Source organism: Hydra viridissima, unplaced genomic scaffold (genome assembly GCF_058129835.1).
Source record: "Hydra viridissima isolate aposymbiotic clone 2 unplaced genomic scaffold, HvirCarnegie_v1 scaffold_5, whole genome shotgun sequence".
Classification (NCBI taxonomy): Eukaryota; Metazoa; Cnidaria; class Hydrozoa; order Anthoathecata; family Hydridae; genus Hydra; species Hydra viridissima.
The window spans coordinates 16,177,737-16,202,791 of NW_028324304.1; the positions used below are offsets into that span (position 1 = coordinate 16,177,737).

General features: G+C 27.6%; 1 protein-coding gene and 2 pseudogenes across 11 annotated transcripts; 2 read left to right on the forward strand and 1 right to left on the reverse strand.

The window, feature by feature from the left end:
- Positions 1-2,326: 2,326 nt before the first annotated feature.
- Positions 2,327-20,268, reverse strand: LOC145189245 (uncharacterized). 10 transcript variants are annotated; one of them, XM_090086576.1, is made up of 6 exons: positions 18,806-18,941; positions 18,592-18,698; positions 13,740-13,957; positions 12,328-12,477; positions 11,960-12,145; positions 2,327-2,472 (listed from the first exon to the last, which is right to left on the reverse strand). In XM_090086576.1, the coding sequence occupies exons 2-5, from the start codon at positions 18,609-18,611 to the stop codon at positions 11,979-11,981; spliced, it is 555 nt and encodes a 184-aa protein (XP_089942702.1). In that variant the 5' UTR covers positions 18,612-18,698; positions 18,806-18,941; the 3' UTR covers positions 2,327-2,472; positions 11,960-11,978. The 10 variants fall into 10 exon arrangements, with proteins under 10 accessions (XP_089942702.1, XP_089942705.1, XP_089942704.1 ...); XM_090086579.1 differs by lacking the exons at positions 18,592-18,698; positions 18,806-18,941 and adding an exon at positions 20,166-20,268; XM_090086578.1 differs by lacking the exons at positions 18,592-18,698; positions 18,806-18,941 and adding an exon at positions 19,156-19,284.
- On the forward strand, positions 6,780-7,844 carry LOC149888956 (uncharacterized; annotated as a pseudogene).
- Positions 7,934-11,905, forward strand: LOC149888957 (uncharacterized; annotated as a pseudogene). The gene is made up of 6 exons (XR_016452276.1): positions 7,934-8,098; positions 8,367-8,507; positions 8,640-8,688; positions 9,345-9,511; positions 9,619-10,130; positions 10,573-11,905. The product of XR_016452276.1 is annotated as an uncharacterized LOC149888957 (transcript).
- Positions 20,269-25,055: the final 4,787 nt, after the last annotated feature.

The following is a 25,055-nucleotide window of genomic DNA, read 5'->3' on the forward strand; positions in this document are numbered from 1 at the left end:
CACTTCAACAATAAAATGTATAGAACGCATTGCAAAAAAAAAAAAAATTCATTTGGATTTTTCAAATAACCAATGATTTGAGCAATATTAATTTTTGTGTGTTATTTTTAACTATATTGTGATAAAAAATGTCTATATTATACAAAAAAAATTTTTGAATAAATAATAGCTAATAAAATTGTAGCTATTAGTTTGTCTTCACATATTTTTAGCTCAAATTTTCAGTCTGTAAATTAAATAAATCCACTTAACGGACCGTTTCTTCTTCAACATCAAAAGTAAAACTCGTTTACAGTTTAGTTATTGCAGATACTTTTAAACATAATTCAGTAGAAAAAAAATTTCCTCTTTTTACATTAGGTAAGTGTATTTTAGTAGATTAAGCTAGTGTATGTGGAAGTTTAGTACATTATTATGTTTCAGAAAGTCAGAAGATACTAATTAACTCGAATCTTCGATTGAAATGGCCACTACAACTTAAATGCAAAAAAAAGGAAGAAATTATTTCAGGTCAGGATGATTGAAACACATTCCACTGATCTAACTCTAACCAAGGAGAAACCTTTTTTGTATGACACTTTTTGGTTTTCTTCTACCTCCACAAAGCTGAAATAAAGCAAATTTAAGAAGCTCCCTTGTAAAATTAATTTAAGACATTAATTTCTGGCCAGCAAGGTAAAAAAATGATCCAGGAAAACGAGAAAGAATTTTTTTTATGAACATGGAACGGATTGAAGTTATCGGCTTTGTCAAGTAAATTAATTTTTGAAAAAATTCTAGGCTACAATATTCAGCTCTCGCTTTGTCGTAGCTCCATCCAATGAATCAGATTAAAGAATAAACAAGTAGTCATCTCTGACATTAAAGGAATTGGATTCCTAGTTCAGCTTTCAGTGTTCTCTGAGATAGGAACCTCATAATATCATAATTTACACAAATACGCCAAGCTCTACTTCTTAAAACTACCTATATCACTAAACATGTTTAAGCAATAACTATCGGGCAATATATTAAGGATTGAAATGTTTTTCGGTTCAGAAAAAACAAATATAGCAACTTTAATTAGGGACTTAAACAGAAGGAGGTCTCGGTTCTGACTTCCATACTTTTGGATTTTGTGTATTACTTTTAAAGTTTTTTTTTAGTTTTTTAGTATTTAATTTTAAGGTTTATACCAATAAAGGGTATATCAATAAATTAATAGGGAAATGTCTGCACAGGATGCTAAGAGAATTCTTATGCTGTGTCAAATAAATAAAAAAATTATGGTAAATGAACACAATATTCACTTTTAAACCTATCAGTTGAAATGAATTTGTCCTCCATAATTTTGAAAACAAAATAACCAAACAATTGTGTAATTTAATCCATCAATTTATTATTATTCAATAAATTTATTATTATTCAATAAATCTCTTATTGTCCAATAAGCTTGTTATTGTTTAATAAATTTTTTATTGTTCAATAAATTTCTTATTGTGCAATAAATTTCTTACTTTTCAATATATTTATTATTATTCAATAAACTTATTATTATTCTAAAAATGTAGACATGGTTAGCTGTAATTATTTTATTGGTTTTGTTCTTATTCCTTGTGTTTTTGGATATGGTTCATGCACCATTTAACCTGTCAATCTGTTAAAAAATTCACGCAGCAACACATTTTTATTGTTGTGTGGATGTTTTAGCAGGTTTATTGATAAAATAGTGCATCGTGATTAAGATCTTTAAATTGGAAAGTTTTATTTTAAAGCTTTAAGCGTTCGAGTTTCTTTAGTTTTTTCTAACTCATCATTTCGATTTTAAAGATATGTTTAGTAATAAATATACCTAAATGCTAATCTAATCACAAAAGTTTTAGCAAAGGTAACTTCAAACCTGACAGTCCTTTGGTTCACAGGATTGGAGGAAATATAGAATAAATCTTGTGTAAATTTTCTTAATTAATTTAATAATTAATAAACTAATAAAATATATAAACTAATAATATAATACAAACTAATAATTTAATAAAATATATAAACTAATAATATAATAAAAACTAATAAACTAATAAAATATACAAACTAAATATTAACTAATAAAAAAAATATAAACTAAATAAAATAATAAACTAAAAAAATAATAAACTAAAAAAATAACAAACTAAAAAATAATAAACTAATAAGATAATAATTTTATAATTAATGAACTATTTAGGATGAGACATGTTAGCGATGTAACAAAACAAAAGTTGAAAACTCCTTCTAGGGGTAATAATTTTATTTGTTTTAGAAAAACGTCTTAAATATATTTGAAAAAAAAAAAAAAGATAAAAAAAACACTGTTTACAGCATCGATGTGGCAGTATAACAAGTATATTTGATAAAAGTAGCATGTCTTCCCTGGCTTCTTGCAACATGGTATTAGAGGCGTTTAAACAAGCCAATTTAGCTACGGAACAATCCCATGCACCTTCCCGTTTCCAGTAACTGTTCGAAAAAAGAGATAATACATAAGTGAGCATGAAAACTTTCAACCTTAAATTCAGAAAAAAGTAAAGAAACATTTTTTTTTTTTTTGCAATAGCAGAAATATATAGGATTAATAGGATTAATGCTGGTGGGGGGAGGGGGAGGGGGGGAGGGGGGAGAGAGAAGGGAGAGAAAATGGGCGGTGAATGGCTGTAGTTCCGTTGCAACTACTAATTCTGTTGCTAATCTACTGATTAGCTTTGTAGATCGTGGTTCCTACAGTAACAAATTTGCTAACGATAATTATTTGTAGCCTAATTGCTATTGTTTCAATGGTTCGTCTCTTATTTTTAAATCATCGACGAATCATTGTCCAAGTTAAAGTTATGTTTTAAAAACCATAATTTTTAGCCTCCATTTTTTACTTCAGTAGTACGTTTATTGTATATGGTAAAATAAGCCATGACTGTAAAACAACTCAGATATTTAAATATGATATTGTTCCTTAGATTCTAAAACAAAACGATAAAAACTGTTTGAATAAACAGCTCATCCCAAAAATATTTAGATGGAGAACATTCAGCTCTATTTTATGCATATGTAACACTCTGTGGGAAATTTTTTTTTATTAAACAACATAGAATTTAATAGCTGATTTCTGTCAAATAGACATTTCTCTAATTCGAATGCGCAACTAATTTCTCAGCTTGAAAAAGAGGCCAGTAAGGACAAAAATGTAAACAAAATAGCTGCAAACAATTTAAAGGATAATTCTTAATAAATTACTTGTCCAATAAAAAATGAATGGATTTAATAGTGACTGCTTTAAAGATAAAAAAATTCAAAATCTAATATTAGATGATATAAATAGAGATCTGAAGATAGAATTAAATTCAAAAAAAGATGTATCGTTAAAAGAAGATATGTGCTGGGGAAAATCTCTTGAGTTTCTCCCAGTGTTCACCAGACGTGAAATTGATAATCATATGAACAAATGCGGTAAATTAAAAAGAAAAACTATAAAAAAACGTTAGAAAGAGGACTGAAATTTAAGCAAGAACGTTACATTTCTACAGACAGCTTATTTACAACACGAACACTCAAACACTTCATTGCAAAATGTACCTGTCGAGCAAGTATGAAAAAAATGATTCGTAAAATGCAAATATACATAAATCGCAAAAATAGTCAAGTTGATAAGGCTTCTTGCAGTTGCCCAGCTGGGTTAAGTGGTTATTGCAATCACATTATGGGTTTACTGTTAGAGTTGGCAGATTACTCATTAAATTCTTTTAAAGTTGTTCCTTCTGAAATCGCTTGCACAAGTACTTTAAGAAAATGGGGAGTGCCTGGTGAGAAACAGAAAAAAATATATCCTGTAATGAAAAACGTACTTCATGCTAACTTTATAAAAAGGGATTAACCCAACAGTATATGAGGCAAGATGTAACTTCAATTTTATAGACAACTTAAATGCTGTAATGAAGCTACAGAATAATTTTAAAAAAATTAATCCAAATATTGGCTATGCTCATATTATACCAAATAAAATTCTCATTGATTCAGAAATCACAAAATTTGGCATGCAGTGTTTAGGATCCCCACTTTCATATCAACTTTTACCAGTTGAACGAAATTTTATTGTTTTATCACACTTATGTCAAAATGTTGAATGCGAATCTGTTATAACTTCTAACCTTACCTTACCTAGTAAATTTTTAGATATACCTGATACATGGAATTATTCCCCAAAAGAAATGGAGTTTATGAAAAAAATAATTGTCTCACAAGAAGAAAGTATATCATTACAAAAAAAAAACTGTAAAACAAAGGCAATGTGCACAATGGTCTAAGGAGAGAAAATATAGAATAACATCATCAAATGCACATAAGATTTATATTAGGAAAAGTAACTTTGAATTTTTGATAAAACAACTTACAGAAGACATTAAAAAATCCAACAATGTTAAAGAAATGCTAAATCACGGTAATATTAATGAAGACATTGCAAAAGAAAAATTTTAAAATGTAATGCTTTATCGATTAAACCAAAATATCAAAATACTTGAGACTGGGTTATTAGTTCAACCATGCATCCCTTGGCTAGGTGCAAGTCCAGATGGACTTGTTTTAATTTATTCAAAGCCATGTTTAATTGAAATTAAGTGTCCTTACACAAAAAGAAATGAAAATCCTAATGATTTAGTTAAGGAAGAAACATTTTATATTGGTTCATTACCTACAGGAGAATTATTTCTAAAGAAGGATCACTTATTTGGCTATTATACCAGGTCCAAATGGCCCTGGGTTTATCTGGACTAACTCATTGTTTGTTCATAGTTTATGTTTATAAAGGAATTATTATTGTAAATGTTGATTTTGATGAATTTTATTTTTTAGATGTTATCGATAAGTTAAGCGATTTTTATAAAAAATATATTTTATCATTCTATGTTTCTCAGTAATAAATATTACATATCTTATATTTTTACTGTTTTATAAGAGGATCTATAAAGTTACACAATAAACAGCTTACAGTCCAAATTTGATTAATTGATCCATATAAAACAAGAGGTATTTCATTTCGTATTTGTTTATTTTTCTTAATTCGTTGTATGGCACGTTCTACATGAATTCTTAAAGCTGCTATTGTTTGACTTTCTATAACCTTCATAAAGCTGCTATTGTTTGACTTTCTATAACCTTCATATGATAGCTGATCTCTCCCATTTAAAAAGGCTGGAATATTCAGTGTTACACCTAAAGGCTTAAGCAGATCATTAATTAAAAAACCCCTATCAGCCATTATAGAATCACCACTCTCCCATAGCTCTTTTTGCAAAAGTCCTGATTGCTTAACTATTTCAATATCAGAAATAGAGCCAACAAATAGTTCACTAACAAATGTTACTGCACCAGAAGGAGCAATTCCAACTAATCCTTTATAGGTTACGTGATGCTTATTATGTGAAAACAGACTTCTTTGAATCGTTAGGCTGGAAGATCTTTGACAAAGCAACTCAGTACAGTCAATAATAACTTTCGTTTGAGGATATGTCTCTTTAAAGCATTTTGGCATATTATGTTTAAGTTGATCTAAATTTGGCCAAATTGGTATAGCACCAAGTTTAAGATATATAAAATTTGACCATATAATAAGGTATCTTGAAACAGATCACTTCGAGAAAGAGTTTTAATCTGTTTACATTTTTGTCCTTACTGGCCTCTTTTTCAAGCTGAGAAATTAGTTGCGCAATCGAATTAGAGAAATGTCTATTGGGGCTGCTACACACAAATGCATAATTTTAACTTTTCTAACTCATGCCATTTTACAGTTATGTAAATTTAGGTATAATAAAACAATATAGAAGATTTAAACCAAATCTAAACTTGTTTATTTACCTGTATTTTGAATTTTAATACAACTATAGTTGTATTAAAATTCAAAATACAGGTAAATAAACAAGTTTAGATTTGGTTTAAATCTTCTATATTGTTTTATTATACCTAAATTTGTAAATACCTAAAAAACTGTAAAAAACGTCACGCCAAATTCTTAAATGTCCCATCAAAATATTAAAATTTCCCGCCACTTTTTAAATCTTAACCATGAAATGCTCTAAGTCGCGCGATTTATACAATTTACAAGCAACTACAAATGTCACGGAGAGTATAACTGTTTAAATGTAACGCCATACTTATAAATATCGCGCCACACGCTTAATGTCGCGTTACTAATAAAATTTAAAATTGTCCGCAGCGAAAAAAAGAAATATCACACCAACTAATTTTTCGTGGTTATTCTGTGACTAAAATGTCTAAAATAATTAAAATTTCATATTTATCAAAATTTATGCCAGTGGTTTTGGCTGTAGATGATAATTTGTTCACGCTCAAATCTAAAGGTAAATATTTCCTTGCAACGAGTTGTCTTTTTTATTATATTACCATTAATACAATGTTTAAAGAACATTAGCTAAAAATACAATCTACATAAATTGTCATAACTTATGTCATTAAAATAAGTTAACATATATCTGATATAAGTATTTTCAATGATGCATTAAGAATATCATTTATAATCGTTATTCTTAATACATTACTCAGTATTTAAAGCTCATTTTACCATGTTATACACTATGATAATGATTATCTTAACACAATGCCAGTGTGTACATTGCTGTTATTCGCATTTGGACTGCCAATCGATTATTTACAATTATTATTGTTTAAAAAACTTTATTAGACTATTTGTGTCATATAGTGTTAGTGTTCTGACCTGGCCTCACTAGCTTTCACAAAAATAGAATTTTTAATAAGTCATGATGGTTCAAATAACAAACAAGTACAGAATTTTTTGTTGCACTAAAATATTTACTCTTATTGTGCTAAAAGTAAATGGTTTATTGCAATAAAACTTGAAAAGATGAATTTCTATATAAATTATTCTAGAGTTTGTTCTGATAATTTTATTACAGGTTTAGTAGTATAAACTCTATTGTTCAAGATTTTATGGCATAAATTATGAGAGTGCACTTTTATTAATCACCGCTTTTGATATTGAAAACACACCACATGATCCCATGCACATTTTACTAGAAGGACTAGTGCCCCATGAACTATGTCTTCTGCTGCAATTACATATTTGTGAAAAACATATATACTCATTAGCTGCACTTAATAGTTTCCTTATTCATACTCTGAAGCCTAAGATAAGCCTAAAATTTATCCAACTACCTTTGATATTTCAGGGTCTCAAACATCTGCTCAAATTTTGATTCTTGCTTGTATCATTCCACTTTTTATTGGACAATACAGCAATTCCAAAGATCCTCCTTACATTAATTTTCTTGATCTTTTGGAAATTCTTCGACTTACTTTGTCACCAATAACTACAAATAGAACTGTTTTGGATTTACAAACTCTTATTGAAAAGCATAACAAATCATGTGTTTTACTATGGCCAAATAATTTGATACCAAAACATCATTTTTTACTTCATTTTGTTAGACAAATGCATCGATTTGGTCCACTAAAAAATCAATTTTGCATGACTTTTGAAGCAAAGCACAATAAAATAAAAAGTGTACGTTGGTACAACTTTAAAAACATTGCCAAATCAGTTTGTCAACATCTTCGGTGGAACACAATTTTAAACTTCCTTGATGATAATGGTCAACTGATTCCTTATACTTTTTACGGCAAAGACTCAACATTTTAAAAAAAGAATTGTGATTGGTTCAATTGCATACCAAGTTGGTGATATTATTTCAACAGTTAATGATTCTTATCAACTTTAATAGATTATTTATAAACTGTTCATTTATATATAAGCGTTTAAGTGAATATAGAATTTATACTTGCTAAAATGTCATCTAAGCATTAGAAATGTGTATTCTGTTTATATATTTATATATATTTTTATTATTAGTTACCTATCTTTTTAATGGAATGCAGCAGTTATTTAAACGGTTTGGTGCCTTGCCGTAAACACACTTTAAAAGATATCTGTAATGAATTGGCACATCACCTTGAAGGGTGTCTTCCCAAGGGAACGCCTTTAATAAGAAAAAAATATTATCATCGTGTTACTGTACTTTTGAAACAGTCATATCCAAACTGTACTTTTGGAGAAGAGGGTGCAGTAAGTTTGAGTTATACCACTTATATATTATTATCATATTTTTAAATTTTCATTAGCACATCGGTGAAATAATTCACGCAAAAATAAATTATAAAAACCAATAAATAGTTCAAAGCATTAATTCTATTAGATGTTTAATTAAGCACAACATAGGTTATTGCAAATAAAGGTAAAATAATTATATTTTTTTTAATGTTCAGGTGTATATAACACATCCATTTGTTACACAAAGCTAGATAATATTCAAATAATAAATTTTGTTTTTCAGGGTGGAGTTGTAAAATGTGTGTCGAATGTAATTTGGAAGCGACGCGAGCGTCATTTAAAAAGTTTGATAGAGGTAAAAAATGCTAACAGAATGCTTAACGTTTCAGGAATAAATGATAGCTCATTTGATGAAGATATGCAGGTGATACCCATAAAACCTTTTTCAAAAGAAATGTTTTTTATCAATATTTTTTTAATAAAAATTTACTTAAAATATACAGTAAGAATTTAATAAGGTTTAATTTAAAATTAATCCAATTTTTTTGCATGTTAGTTTGCTTTGGTACAAAAAGTTCAAAGAGCACCTGTTCCATCCAGAAATTGTAAGCAAATAATACTTATATTATTGACACATTGACTATAATATGAATATATGAATCACTTTTTGTTAAAAGGGTGCGATTCAAAAAATTTATTAAAATCTTTATGAACGCATATATATATATATATATATATATATATATATATATATATATATATATATATATATATATATATATATATATATATATATATATGTATATATATATATATATGTGTATATATATATATATATATATATATATATATATATATATATATATATATATATATATATATATATATATATATATATATATATATATTTGCAGTCCCTCCGATCCCCTATAGGGGAGATCGGAGTTAGTCTGAACTTTCAATTGTGAATATGTGACCAAAACACAAATATTTTTTTTATTAATATAATTTATTATAATGTGTTTCATGAATAAAACTACTATAAACCTTTAAAACTTGATTTATTATTTTCATTCAAATGGTTTACTTTTTTCTTTAAAGTTTTGTTAAAAGGGCGATTTTTTTATAAAACAGAAGATTTAACATTAAAATTTTTTTTCAGAAAATTTTATGAGTATGAAGGCTTTTTTCATTTCTTTAATAAATTTGTGTTTTGTGCACTTTTAACAAAATGTTCTTTATGTGATTGCAAATTTTTTAGATCATGGACGAATTTGAAAGAATGAACATAGTTACCAAAGAAGCAGCATTAGGCTATTGCAAGTTGTTCAAAAGTTGTATCCCGGTATAGATATTCCATCTGCCCTAATACAATTTCATAAGAACACTACCAGAAGAGGGGTGTTGTGTCCAATTGTTATTGCCAGTGTAAGTTTAACGAAAAGTTGTTTCTTTTTTTATTTTTAATTTGATATTGATTTTTGTAATGTATGTTATTAAGGTACCTTTAATTTTACTTTTTAAAAAATTTTTAGGCTGCAGATAATGTTTCTTCTCCTGGGCCGCAACTTATTTTAGGAGAAAACGTAACATTTGTTGACAAAAGGAAAGTAATAGCAATGAATCATCGGCATAATGATTCACTACATGTGCTTCAACTTATCGCGTATTATTATATCATGGACCTCTCGTACCCAAGATCGTTTGGAGGAGTTTTGGGGCTGTTGCAGCATTATGTCTTGCAAATACCATTTGCTTGTACTAATAAGCTTTGGCTAAAAAAATGCAAAGTCTTGTGAAAAGTGTTGTGGTATCTTTATATTTTTAAACTGTTCAACTCTTCAAATAAAAATATTAGGAAATTTCAAAATTAAATATTTATGTTTATATTTGATGATGGTTTCTTTTTAAAAAAATGAAATATAATTTCTATTACTTTTTTGGTCTTTTTATTCATTTTATTTATGTAAAGTGTGCCATTTATTCAATATATTTATTAAGTTGAGACATTTGTAAATTAAATTAGTCACGCGATTTTTACAATTAAGTATGGCGTGACATTTAAATTTTTTATTTGTCACGGCGCATCTAAAACACTATCGGGTCGCATGTCACCAAGCCCGATTTAACGCGCCACATTTAACTTCTCTTAATGTGGCGCGTTAAATCGGGCTTGGTGACATGCGACCCGATAGTGTTTTAGATGTCCTGTGACAAATAAAACATTTAAATGTCACGCCATACTTAATTGATAAAAGTCGCGTGACTACTTTAATTATAAATGTCACGCCAAACTTATTATCTAAAAGTCGTGTGACAGTTTTAATCCTTGATGTCGCGCGTTAAATCGGGCTTCGTGACATGGCAATTTTATTAGACAATTTGCCGTGACATTTTTTACAGTGTATATGTATATGTATATATATATGTATATAAATAGTTATAATTTACACTTAAAAAAAGTATAATAAAACTAGTTAAGGTTTAAGTATTGATTTAAAAAAATGAGCCACGTGTTATGACAGCGAATGACAAAATATTAACTTTAGCTTCGCGAACATTTAAATGTTCTTTCATTACAAACTGACAATTCGCTAACATTTTCACATTTCGTCTTTCTTGGTACAATTATCTCCTTTGAACCAAGCGGCAGTTCTTTCTCTTTGGTTCTTTCGGCAAGATATTAACCAAATTCATTCACTTTATAAGTTTATTTGCTTATTGGCCGACAAATATGCTTTCATTCAATTTAGGAACACTTGATTTGGAAAAAACACTTTTTAAACACAAAAGCATTTCACCATCTTTATTCATAGCCTCGACAAAAATTTTCATCAAACCAAGTTTTATGTGTAAGGGCGGAAGAACCACATTTAGTTGTGGAATGAGAAGTTTATATTTGACAATTACAGCAAACAATTTGTAAAGCAAAAGGCATAAAAACGGGTTTTCCATTAAGCCAGTCATTTAATGCAACGCAGCACGGAATGAAAAAAAATTTCGGGTTTCATTCTGTTTTCTGCGCCATTGAATAACCAAGATAACGTAAATAGTCTTGCTTCACCAAGTGAATTAAAACTTTTTCTGAAGATTTTATAATATATTTTTTACAAACATAACAAAATTCATTTGGGTGGATTAAGAATTTACGACACTCAATTTTCCTCGTAAATTTTGAATAAATCTTAGTAATTTTCCTAATAAACTCTTAAAATGATGTTAGAACAACCAGAACTCAAAATGATGTTAGAAACACCAGAACTTAAGATTTACAGTCAAATAAACTTTTAATTGTAAAAATAAATGTGTTGTTAACTAATTTATATCCTATTATAAACGAGGACGTGTTAGACACCCATATCATTTGACAATTTTAGCCACAATTGATTGAATATTTTTTTAAAAAAATTGTGTCAGTGCAATTCACTTGCTTACAAATACTTTGAGAAAAAAAGCTGATCAGTTCAAATAAGTTCTTAATGCAAAATTTTACAGAAATTTTGCAATGAAAAATTTTTTAAATATGTAAAAGAATTTATGAAAATGTTTTGTAAGTATTTCTTCTAGCACCATCTTACCAGGTGCCTGGTTTATTACTACAAAATATAAATATCAATAAAAAAAAGCGCATGCTTAACCAGATTTAAAATATTTAGCTTCAATGGAAAAAATTTGTCATGCTGAAAAAAACCACAAAAACTCAGAAACAAAAAATAAAAACTTTTTATTTGAACTGGACGGGCTTTATTGATCTTGTAAAGGAGACATAAAGGTTTGGTAACGGGGTTGGAAACTTAGTAATTACATAAATAATATGTTAATGTGAGCATTGCAAATTGTTTAAAATGAATTTGTGATGCATCTTCTTTAATTTACCTTAATTCGTTCATCAATTTCAAAATGGATTTGTGCGAAGGGTAAAAAGCGATAAAATGCAAGAAATAAAGCTTGAAACACTTCCAATCCACGCTAATATGGCGGCATATCCGTGAGTGTAGCCCTTTTCCCAATTATTTTTAGAAACTATTTCGAAGTATATTACGCCAACCAACCCGCAGCTCCCTGAGAAATAAAGATCCAAAAAATATGGTTATTTCTTACACTCTTTCTTTTTCAAATTCCACATTTAATAAACTATCGGTTTAAACCTAAAAATAAAAAATGAAATGAATAAAATAAACTTGAACATTATTTTAAATAAAATCAAGAATGTGTAAACAGCAAAAGTAGTAAATTTTACTGACCGGCAAAAAATGTGAAAAAGATGAGCATTATTCTTCCGAACCTCCAAAAAAAATAGCTGTCGAGAAAACTGAAGATGGTAATCATTACTGCACAAAGCAAGGAAAGGAATGCAAATCCTCCTCCAATGACCATAAGAATCAAGATTAAATCTAATCACAAATCCGTTAACTATAAATATTCAATATTAGCTTTAAAAAAAAACAAACTGAAACTAAATTATTATGGTTCTTTGAAATTAAGATGAAACCATTATGGTTTTATAAAACTCTTTTAAAAAAAATTTTTTCAATTTGTTTAACTATTAAAGTTGAAATCAGTTAAAAAAAGATAAGTTTTCAAAATAGAGATTATGCTGAGAAGTCGCATTAATTTAGGAGAAACCAGTTGACTAAAACAAAAGTAATCAATGCAAAAACATTAAAAAAGGTCAACAAATACTTTTATACATTAGTATTCTACAATAAGATTCTAAAACATAATTTATAAAAAAATTATAAAAAGTTAAGTAGTTGATACTCCTAAGTAGAATTAAAGAAGTTCTCTAACTTTCTCATCTTTTACAATCTTGAGCAAATGGGACAAAAAACTTGAGCAAATGGGACAAAAAACTTGAGCAAATGGGACAAAAATCTTGAGCAAATGAGACAACAAGGATAAAAGAATTAAGTGGCATAAAACATCAACACTTAAAAAACTTTTGCAAATTGCACTTTTCAAGTCTTCATTAAATTTTAAAAATTGACAAAATTCCTCGGATTTTTATATATATAATTTTTTATTTTTATATTTTTTTTTTCGGATTTTTGTATATATTTTTTAAATCTATTTTTACGAGAGACTAATTTATTTTAACTTCTCATCTCGATGTTTTTTTTAGATCTGAATGTTCGATGCATCATTCTCATCATGTGTAATGTAAAAGAAAGGGCGAAAAATCTCGAACCAATTTGAAAAATAATTCACAAATTCACGAATAAGAGTTATTTTAAAATTTGTTTGATCAACTTGAGAAAGGAAAAATCACGACTGGTTAAAAAAACAAATTAGTAAATTAAATCAACAGGAGGATAGAGTGTGTAGTTGGATTAAGGTGGGGTTGGGTAGTAGTGTTTATTGTTGAAAAAAACTAAATGCATCCCCTCTTTCCCGGCAACAGATATCACTTCTAAACTCTAAAGTATTTTCTTAAAGCTTAACAAATGGTCATAGGATTTATAATATGTATTTTTTTATAACCAATCTTTTTTTTTCGATGTTTGAAAAGAATACATTAGCTAAGTAAACATTTGAAGAGTAACAAACTTACAAGCACGCATGCGCGCTTGCAAACATACACAGAAATAAATGTTCAGCTGAACATTAGCAGTTTATTCAATAGAAACATTAATTTAAAGAAAGTAATAAAACTTGCCCAACTTAAAGTTTTTGTCAAAGTGCAAAACATCGACTCGAGTGTCTTTCATATTTTCAGAGTAATAAAATATATTCCAAAGTCCGGCGTCTAAGTAACTATTTGTCCACCATGAGTCATTTGCAGCACCGGCAACCAATCCTGTCAAACCAACAGCTGAGCTTAACGTAATAAATGCCAGAAGTAGCACTACATAAATAGAAACCATTTTCTCTGAACTGAAAAAAATTAAAAAACTGATTTTTAAGAAAAATCTTTTTGAAACTTTTGCTTTAAGGTTATTAAACATTTATGAAGGTTTAAAGAATTGGAAAAAAATTTAATAAAGTATAGAAAAGAAACTAATTTTTTTTTTTTTTGATTTTAAATTCCAAAAAATGTTTCAACTTCCTACAAGGAAAAAAATGTTTCAAAGGCTAAAAGAACAAGAATGGAGGAGAGAAGGATGGAAATTGACATAAACGTCCTCGAACTGCCACCTTCGGAAATAACTAAGCAGCTTTCAAATTAGGTTCACTTAATTTCGAAAAAACACTTTTCAAAATCAAAAATGTTTTACCATTTTTATCCATAACCTCGACAAAAAATTTCATCAAACTAGGTTCTACATGAAAGGGCGAAAGTACCACATTTTATTGTGGAATAAGAGGTTTGATATTTGAGATTTGATTTACCAAAGACAAGATCATTTCTTTTTGGCTAAACTTTAACTCTGCAGTGCTTTTTGGTATCTCTACTGTTCCATTAACAGGGAAAAAAAAAACATTTTTCAAACCCCTCCACAAGTCCAAACAATATAGCAACTGTTTTTACATGAGCTTAAATATAATAAACTTTCCAGTTATACTCTCTGTTTAAGTCTAAGATTAGCTGCATTTTTTCATACATTTCTCTTAAAATAACTGAGTATGCAATAAATATGGAAGCATATTGGCTACCATTGTGAAGTAATAAGTCTTTTAAGCAAGCTTTTGTTATAAGGTATTCTAAGTTAACGATATCATCAATTTAACGATATTGTTGCAATAGCAAATTGACTCAAACACCTGCTTCTTTTCCTTTGCACACATATTTTCGTGCTAGGAGCTACAAAAGCTAGTCTTTCAAATTTTGTTTCATAAAATATCATGTAGCTTTATGAAATAAATAGTAAGACATGATATTTTATGATTTTATAATTTACAAAATTTGATCCAAATATTTCAGCTTTCCTAACAGGCAAATCCAAAACGCAAATCAAATCGTTCAACTCGTGCTCTTCAATTAAATTTCGTCACAACAGTGAGCAATTGGAAGATATATACTTTGATATTTGTCTATTTAGCTCAAATTCTTCTTTGCCATTGCTTAAAGTATCAGGTTGTTCATGTGCGGTCTCTGTTGCTAAAAAGACTGAATATTTCTCAATGTAAAGAACTTGATTAGGTTCTTTGATGCTACGTTTGGATGTTCTGTTTTACTCTTAATTTTTTTAGAAATTCTTTTTGTACAAATTAGGCAAAAGTATCATCAATCGTCGTGATGATTTTCAACCAATGAACTAATTTATATTCTTTTTTTTTTTATTTTTACTTTTAATTATTTAACCAAGCGAATGAATGTTGTATATTATGTTGTTGGCAAAGTTATTTTTTATTTAACAACTGAACCTTACAGAAATTTGTTTCGATGGATTTCAGCTCCAGTACACACCGAAGCGTAACACCATCCAAATGTGGTAGAGATAAAGTTCGCATTTTCCTCCTTTATTAGATCAAATAACATTAGTAAAAAAATAATAATAATAATAATAAAAAGAAACAATTTGATATCTTTTTTAAAAAAGCATATAAGCCAACAACCAGGATCAACAAAAACAACTTGAATCACAACAACAAGCAACAACAAGATTTTGATGATGCCAATAATGTTTGAAATGATTGCGAAGACGATCCTCCCATAGAAAATCAATAGATTTTACAGGTTTTACTGACTTAAATAACAACATGCAACCAAGAACACGTACGAATATGTTTTTGGGAATTGTCCAAATTAGAAGGGGATTTTTAGGCTTAAGTTGCTCTCAAGTTGTCCTTATTGATCTTAGTAGTTGGCGTTGCTTATATGCCTTTTTTTTAAAAGGTATCAGTTTGTTCCTTTTTATTTTTTATTTTACTACTGTTATCGCAACCTCTATTTTTTACTATTTTAAGCCTAAATATTCAGAGAAAAGTTTATTTGAAATTTATGACTCTAGAAAATATTATGAAAAAATTTTTGTGCAATGCCGCGTTTTTTTTGTTTTTTTTTACTAGCATTATATTAGGTCCAAAGACGGAGAAAGTGACTCCAAGTGGTATTTAAAGGCTTTTATACCTAAACATATACTTCAACAGAAAATTAGTAAATTGCTGTAAAATTAAATTACTCAATTTCATGATGAAACTAAAACTGCATTAAGTCGGCATTTTAAAAATTAAGAATATAAACCTGTAAAAAAATATTGGTTTTTATTCAAAGCTAAAAAATATGTATCTTTTGCTCACCTTGCTCCTAATTTTAGATTGTTTCTGTTGATGAATGGATCATGCTAAGTTTATTTTTTGAAAATTTTGAAAAAAAAGAATTTTCAATACTTAGTAATAATGTTTATCTTTGCAGCTCCTTAACGACCATGGAGAAAGCAAAATTTTATCCAAAAAACATTTACTAAAACACCAATGGTAATCCAACTTTAGTTGTTAACTAAATGCTTTTAATCATGGCTCGTCCCAATTTTCCCAATAGAGGAAATATTGATATGGGGGTCTTATTCTGGTGTTGTTTCATTAATTTTTGATATCCTTCTTATAGAAATAAAACTTCATCAATACACTCAAAAAGCAAGTGAAGCGAAAGTCAACATTGGAGTGAGTCGTGAAAAGAAAAAAATTTCAAAAGCCAAAGGTTCAAACGATTAAATGGAAATCAAAAAAACCAAATAAAATTCTAAAAAAAATCAGAAGTCATTTTGAAATTAACAAAAAGAAGTTTTTTAAACTTCTTCATTTTTCAAACCCCAACATGAAAATGACTTTAGGTTAACATGAGATTTTTAATTGAAATTTTCATTGAATATTCAGTATGGTATAGAAATTCTTTCAACATGAAATAGTGACAAAATTAATCATAATAGCAAGCTACTTCAAATAGCGTTTAGATTATTTGAGATTAGATGTAAAAAAAGGATTTAAAAAAAAAAATTTCTGTTGGTTAACTGGATTAGAACATTATATTACATCTCACTCAAAAAGAACTGCCAAATTTGAATCAGGTTAAACCATTATTAAAGAACATATGATGTCACAAAGTCTTGCAAATTCATGCTACTTTTACTCAACTTTTGCACTATTAAGGTTTTCCTAAAGAAAATTTTTATTTCTCAACAATTTTTAATTATATTCCTTCAGGATGATAAAAACTTTAGCTTTATTCAACTATTTTTTAAATAAATACTTTTTTCAGTGTACCAACTTAAACAGTTTCTGATTGGTGGAAAAAGAAATCAAACTTTCTTTTAGGCAAAGTAATATGCACTGTAACAAACTTTCCTTTTTAAATTTTGTTTCATACTTGAAAAGAAAATCTTTTTAATAATAGTATAAATACACAGTTAGAACTGAAGCTCTATGAAATAAATATTCAGATATGATCTTTCATGGAACAAAATATATGAAACGTAATCCTCTTTGCAACTCTGCTGGAATGAATCCTGAATGCTTATTTTCAAATGATAATTTCTATAAAAATAATATCAACAAAAAAAAAAAGTAAAAAAGTAAACAAAAAAAAGATTTGTTGATATAAAAATACAAACCAATTGCATGATGGTCATGTTTTCTTTTTTAGCATATTTTTTTTTTGTTTTTGTTTTTTTTTTTGTTAAACGACAAGGGAAAGGGAAAAATTTCATTGGACAGAATGATGTCCATAGAAACATAGACTTATCAAAAGTCACTCAACTCCTTAGGGCGCTGCCTTCTGCACTTAAAACATTTTTATTCCTGGGAGCAGTGACTAAAAGTTGCAGAAAACTGTAGTGACGGAATCTCTACTCTAAAGAAATTACAATTAAAAAAACTTCTAAAGAAAAATGGGTTGTCAGTAACAGATGCTAACGGAAGAATATCTCTTACTTTGTTACAAATTTTATTAAATCACCTGTTTTTAGAGAAAATTTACCTAGGAAATTTTTTTAAGAGAATGTAAAAATATTTACTTTTCAGATTTATTTTTTAAAAAATCTTTTCAAAGATTTTTTCTTTTTAAAACGTGTTTGATAAAATTGCACAATCCAATGAGTCTAGCCAAGCATTCGGTTCATAATTACAAAAATGTACACAAAATCAAGCTTTTCTAAGACTTTAATGTAATAGTTCATAATATGGTATTATATATTATGAACTAATAAATTAATGTCTTAGAAAAGATGAAAAATAAAGGGTCGCCTAAACAAAGAAACCTGAGCTTTACATTTTGATGGGAAAAAAAAATCCATAACAAACAGCATTAAGATTATCTTAAGTTACGTAATCAGTTTTAAATATGGGTAATAAAAAAGGTGTCTTGACAATACCACTGAAATGTTAACGAAGAGCAAAATTAAATCTTCGCTTAAAGTCAGCTCCATGTTAAACAAACAGTTCAAACATTATATATGGTTTTGCTGAACACAGAATAAATTATCCTCATAGAAAATGTAAGTACCAATAATGACAAAGTTAGTGTAAAACTCTATATTAGCTGTTTGAAATGAATGCAATTTAAAATAAATACATATTTATACATACAAAGTTATAAGATTCCAGAAAAAAATTTGCGATACCTTACTTACATTATGTGATTTTGTTCCATCGCTCCTAGATATTTCCCAGAACTACTATTCGAATATCAAATAACCCAACCCTCTTCAGTTCTTACATAAACGAAGGCTTCCAGATACTTAGAAATAGCGTAAACTTTCAGTATTTTAAATTCCAGAGCAATTTTATTTTGCAAATTGATTTTTGTTTTAAATTAGAATAATTGTAAAAAGATGTTACCACTACCTGAGCAGATTTTAGGACCTTGATTTAACGTTTGGCTATTGATCATTACTACAAAACAATTAAAACTTTTATAACTTAATAGCCATCTTGCAGGGAAAAAAAGCAATTGGCGTCTGTTCGAGTTCACATAATAAATAATCCCATTTATTTCCTTGTTCTAATTTGTTATAAGTTTCACATGACTCGCGATTTACAAATTCTTAATTTAGATTTTTCACGACAAATTTTGGTTTCCAGAGAGAGGTTTTAAAAAATACCCCATGGGGTTGTGAAAAAGCCATAACGCTAATACACAAAATGTATTTACGCACAAATATTTGCATTAGTTACTCAAATTCTTCGGATCTTACCAAAATTTTAAAGGGAACTTCCCGCCATTAGCAGCAAAATATTTCTTTCCCTTTGCTGGGGCTCCCTTCAATATTTTGACTTGACCTCAGTCTGAGTAGCACTTGTATATTTCTGTTAAGTTCGCTTTTGAATCTTTTGAGAAAGACAAGCTCTTAAAAGTATAAATGAATTTACAATAAAAACGCTTGAGCGTATTTATAATTTTAAAGTTGAATATTCAACAATAATAAACTTTACATGAAACGCTTAAATGCCGTAGATCACAAAAACGTACCTGTGGTGTAAGGAAGTTATAAGAAATGTATTATCTATTTGTTAAGAGATTATTCGCCCTTTGATGAAAGTTAATCTGGAAATCCTCGTAACAGTTGTAGGGACGGCTAGATCAGTTAAATTTAATTCTAGACGCATCATTCGTGGATTTTGCGAACGCGAGAAATTTTTTGTTTCAGTGACAAGAACTTAAACCCTTATCGCACTTAAAGGTTGTTATCGTATTTCGTATATCGTAAAAAATTTTATCGCAATTTTTGTAACATCGCACGCGGATTTCTTTTAATTCCATTTAATAATTTTTTTTTAATTTATTTAAATTGAATATTCCTAAACAGAAAAAAGTACATGAAGAATTTTATATTTCTTCAATTTTCGTAAGAAAAAAAAAAAAAAAAACGATTGAAAGAATTATTACGCCACGCATAAATCTGGCTAACTATTTCGATATTAATTATTCACTCCGCGTAAACAAATTTAAACCCATCAAAACCTGACTTAAAAGTTTAGTCATTTTTGTTTTACCTGGATTATATCTCATGAATCCACCGTTCCACTTTTTTTTTTGCATAAAAAGGTAAAAATCCTATTTGCATCCGTTTCACTATAAAACTGCTTTCTAAGCGCAACTAAATCTTAGAGTAATTCATCTCAAACGATAATTTGTTTGCAAAACATCAAATTAGCACGCAAATTAAATTAGCACGCCATTTCTCCACAGAAATTAGTTCCTTACCTGACTAATCTTGATTCAACCAACCGATTTGGCTTTTTGTTAATTAAAACCTCTCATTGAAAGTTACAATGGTTGGACCTGTAAGTTGATATTTTAAGTAAACATCTCATTCCTCGTAATTTTTCAGAGAAGAATGTCTTTCTCTTTTCTTAAGTGAGTGTAAATTTCTCTAAGTGTATATAAACTTATAGGTTGTTATATTAATTATGTATGGTGAATCTAGTTCGGTATTGAATGCGTGGCTCAGGTGCCTAGATTTCTATATCACCGAGGATTTTCTTACAAAAAAAAAAGTGATTTAATTTCAAAATTAAAAAAAACAAAACATTTTGGACAAGCTAATCACTAACTAAATCTACAAACCCGCATTTCAGCCTCAGAATTTCTATTTGTGATATTATTACACAAGCTCAGAAATGTTCCTCAGTAAGCAGAATTGTTCTCGATTTTCGGTTTTTAAAAAGCACCAAACCCCACTGCCAAGTATATCTGTCATGATATCTCCAGTTTATTTCTAACTCTGATTTAATATTGATATGACGAATCCGAGTTTGAAATGAACTGGAGATTGTTGGTGCCGTTAAGTATTATTTACAAATATAGCTTGTTAATAAAGTTGGTATTACAAAACAAGCTTTAAGGGAATGCTATAATGAGTGTAAGTTAAATAGAACAACATCAGGTTCTAACAAAAAATACATAAGATTTTACAAAGTAGGGTATATGGATGCTCAATAAATCAAATTAAAGTGGTTGATGCGCAAACGTGTGATAAAAAGAACTGTTGCGTTTATAAATTTTGTAAATAATTCTCCATCTCTAAATACTCCATCTCTTAATGCCCCCACCATTATTTTCGTTTCCTATATTTAACACTGTAATCAAAATCAAATAAAAAAGCCAACTAGGTACAAGCAGCACAATTAATCAATAAAACTGGACTTTGATGACAAATAATATTAAAAGTCATTTATGTTAAAACGTTAAAATTTTATGACTGTTAAATAAATTTTTTCCACAAAAGGTATTTAAAATTCATAATTATTAAATATTGATAAATTTTTAAATTTTAGCTAAAAATTCCATGATGTTAATTAATATCAATTGTTTTCAATATAAAAGTACTTATCAGGTACATATGAGGTACGTATCAGGTAAGTATCAGGTATGCATCTGGCATGTATCAGGTGTGCATCTGGTATGTATCAGGTGTGCATCAGACATTTATCAGGTATATGATAGATTCGTATAAGGTATACATCAGGAATTTATCAATTTTGCTTGGGTGTGCAAACGTTTTACATTCAATTTTAATTTAAATTTTTGCAATGACATCATCATGTAGTTTAAACTTCCTTTTTAAACCTTTTGTTCTGACGATAGCAAACAAAAACTCCAATATAATTGTGGTTAAGTTGCAAATCAAACACTTGAAAATAACTAAAATAACCTGGTTACTTAAAATGTACTGATGTCTGGTTTATCTTGTTAATCTTGTTGAAGAGCGACGAGAAAATTGTAACCAGTAACTGTTGTTGGAAAACTCAAAGATGAGTTACGTGAGAACATGGAGTAAAGTTTAGTAAAAATGTAAAACAAGAAATTTAAACATCATGTAAAGATATGTTTAAACATCTTGTTAAGAACTGCATTTTCATAATTTCAGTTCATATTGAATTTTTATATATTCAAAACCACACTTGAAGCACTCTCAAAAAAGCTATTTTAAAATTTAGAGATTTAAGCAAAAAAATAAAAAGTTGTGAAAAAAAAAAGTGATATAAAAAACGCGTGCAAACTTTTTTAAGGGTAAAATTGGAATAAAAATGGATGTGTCTCAAAATAAAATACAGACCAAAAAGTTTTGAAAATAGTATAACCAACAAGTTACATATAAATGTGAATTTTTTAAAACTAAATTTATCAACATTCTTTAAAGCAACATTTTGAAGTAAACTTTTGGCTTCAGGCACATGTGAGCTTAGTTGACGAGATTTTTATTTTCATGCAAAGTGCTGTCAGCCGATTTAACTAAATAATGAATTGGTGGTTATACTACACTACAAGATAAGACCCAATGTAGCTACTTAATAAATGTTAACAATAAGGTGTAACAATCAACACTCAAGCACAAAAAGCTTTGACCATGATAAGTTGAACATTATAAACAAAGAAAAAAGCAAGAAACGTTAGAAAGTTGAAATGAAAGGTTAACACAAGAAATTAGTCCTCGTTTTATGGACACGTTTATAATACTGTTGACAACCGGACAGATATTTGATAATTTTTGAAGGTTTTTAAAAACCTTCAAAGAATTTTTAATACTTCAAAAAGTATTTAATACTTCAAAAAACTTGTGAGAAATTTAAAGTGCTTTCAAAACTATGAAGAGTTTGTTCAGTGTAAACAATGACTTAAGAGCTAAAAAAAAAAAAAAAAGTCTTTTGAGGAGTTTTTAAACAAATTAAGTTAGATGACAAAACCACGTTTTATTATCTCAGTTATTAATTTTTTCCCTGAGATTGAGCGCCCATTCATTCGATAAAATGTGACCGGGTGTGTTTGAAATAATTGAAACTTTGTTGTTCCAATTTTACTCTAAAATATTGAGCAGTCTATGGAAACTACATAAAGAATTTCGAGGAGATGGCGAGAACGAGTTGGATTCCCCCTCCCTCTTCCCTCTTTACAAAATGAACCCTTTACCTTTCCAGCCTCTCAAACGTTTGGTTTGAAAATTTTTGGTTGAATCAAACTATTATTATTATTATTATTATTATTATTATTATTATTATTATTATTATTATTATTATTATTATTATTATTATTATTATTATTATTATTATTATTATTATTACTATTATTATTATTATTATTATTATTATTATTATTATTATTATTATTATTATTACTATTATTTTTATTATTATTATTATTATTATTATTATTATTATTATTATTATTATTATTATTATTGTTATTATTATTATTGCTATTATTATTACTATTATTTTTATTACTATTATTATTATTATTATTATTATTATTATTATTATTATTATTATTATTATTATTATTATTATTATTATTATTATTATTATTATTACTATTATTATCACTATTATTATTACTATTATTATTATTATTATTATTATTATTATTATTATTATTATTATTATTATTACTATTATTATTATTATTATTATTATTATTATTATTATTATTATTATTATTATTATTATTATTATTATTATTATTATTATTATTATTATTATTATTATTATTATTATTATTATTATTATTATTATTGTTATTATTATTATTACTATTATTATTACTATTATTTTTATTACTATTATTTTTATTATTATTATTATTATTATTATTATTATTATTATTATTATTATTATTATTATTATTATTATTATTATTATTATTATTATTATTATTATTATTATTATTATTATTATTATTATTATTATTATTATTATTATCATTATTATTATTATCATTACTATATAAGCTAAATAATTAGTTAGGTTTGACGCAATAACGATCTTTAAATGTTATTATAACAACATCTGAAAATCGTTATTGCAGCTTCAGATGTTGTTATAATAACATCTAAAGATCGCTATTGCGTCAAACCTGACTAATTATATATTCGGTTTACTTACACTACGCTGTGTAGAGCACTCTTACCGGAAATATTAACATAATTCCTACAATATCTATCTATACCTATCTATCTATCTATCTATCTATTTATCTATCTATCTATCTATCTATCTATCTATCTATCTATCTATCTATCTATCTATCTATCTATATATATATATATATATATATATATATATATATATATATATATATATATATATATATATATATATATATATATATATACACACATTAACATTTTGGTGATTGTGTTGAAAGCACTTTTATATTAGTAACAACGAATTTCATACATTTAGCTCTAAGTTCTCGCTCGACTTTGTTATTTGGAGAAGAAATATTTAGGCCAGTGAGAATTTTTTCTAGACTCACTGAGTAGATGTTAAAATTTTAAAATTATTTTCAACATATTTGACATTTTGAGATTGTTTGATACAGAGGGCTTATTGACGCGTCTCCAGAACTAATCAGTTCGCTCTTTCTGACTCCGTGTTAACATGTCACACAAAGTTACAGAGGTTGAAAAATATTGCTCTTTCTATTTCTACGTGTATTTGAAGCTCACTGGTTTGGACAAGTTGAAAAAGCATTTTAAAGAGCGGTTCGATAAAGCCTGTAAAGAGCAATCAGTTTCAGCAATTAACCAGCAATTTGTAATCTTTTATACTTTAGCCAAGTTAGATAACTTAATTTTTAGCTTTTGTTTGCTTTAAAGCTGAACTCCTCTGTTATCTAAAAATTATCAACGACGAGATTTTCTTGTTTTTTTTGCCTTGCTTTTGACTTTTTTGTTGTGATTTGAAGTTGTGATTTTTATTTGAACTCTGATTTTTCAGTTATAAAATGCCAGCATGTTTTATCATGCTGAAAAGAGATTGTTAGCTGTTTAAGTTATTTTATTGCATTCACTTTTTTAAAATTTTTTTAAAATCTCTGCAGCAACACATAGTTCAGGTTTTACATTGATTTAGTTGATAACTTTTGTTTTATTTGGTGGTGAGCAGTTCAATATGAATTTGCGAGGGACTTAAAAGTCAAATAAAAGACAGACAGCACACTGAAATGTGTCGTCCAAGTACTATTCTTAATAATATGTGATACAATTATTTACTTCTGAGTGTAGTTCAATGAAGATACCTGTTGTTTAGTAAAAATAAATGCTACTTTTTTAAATGAGTTATTTTGTTTCCTTTGATGATAACGATCTTTTTT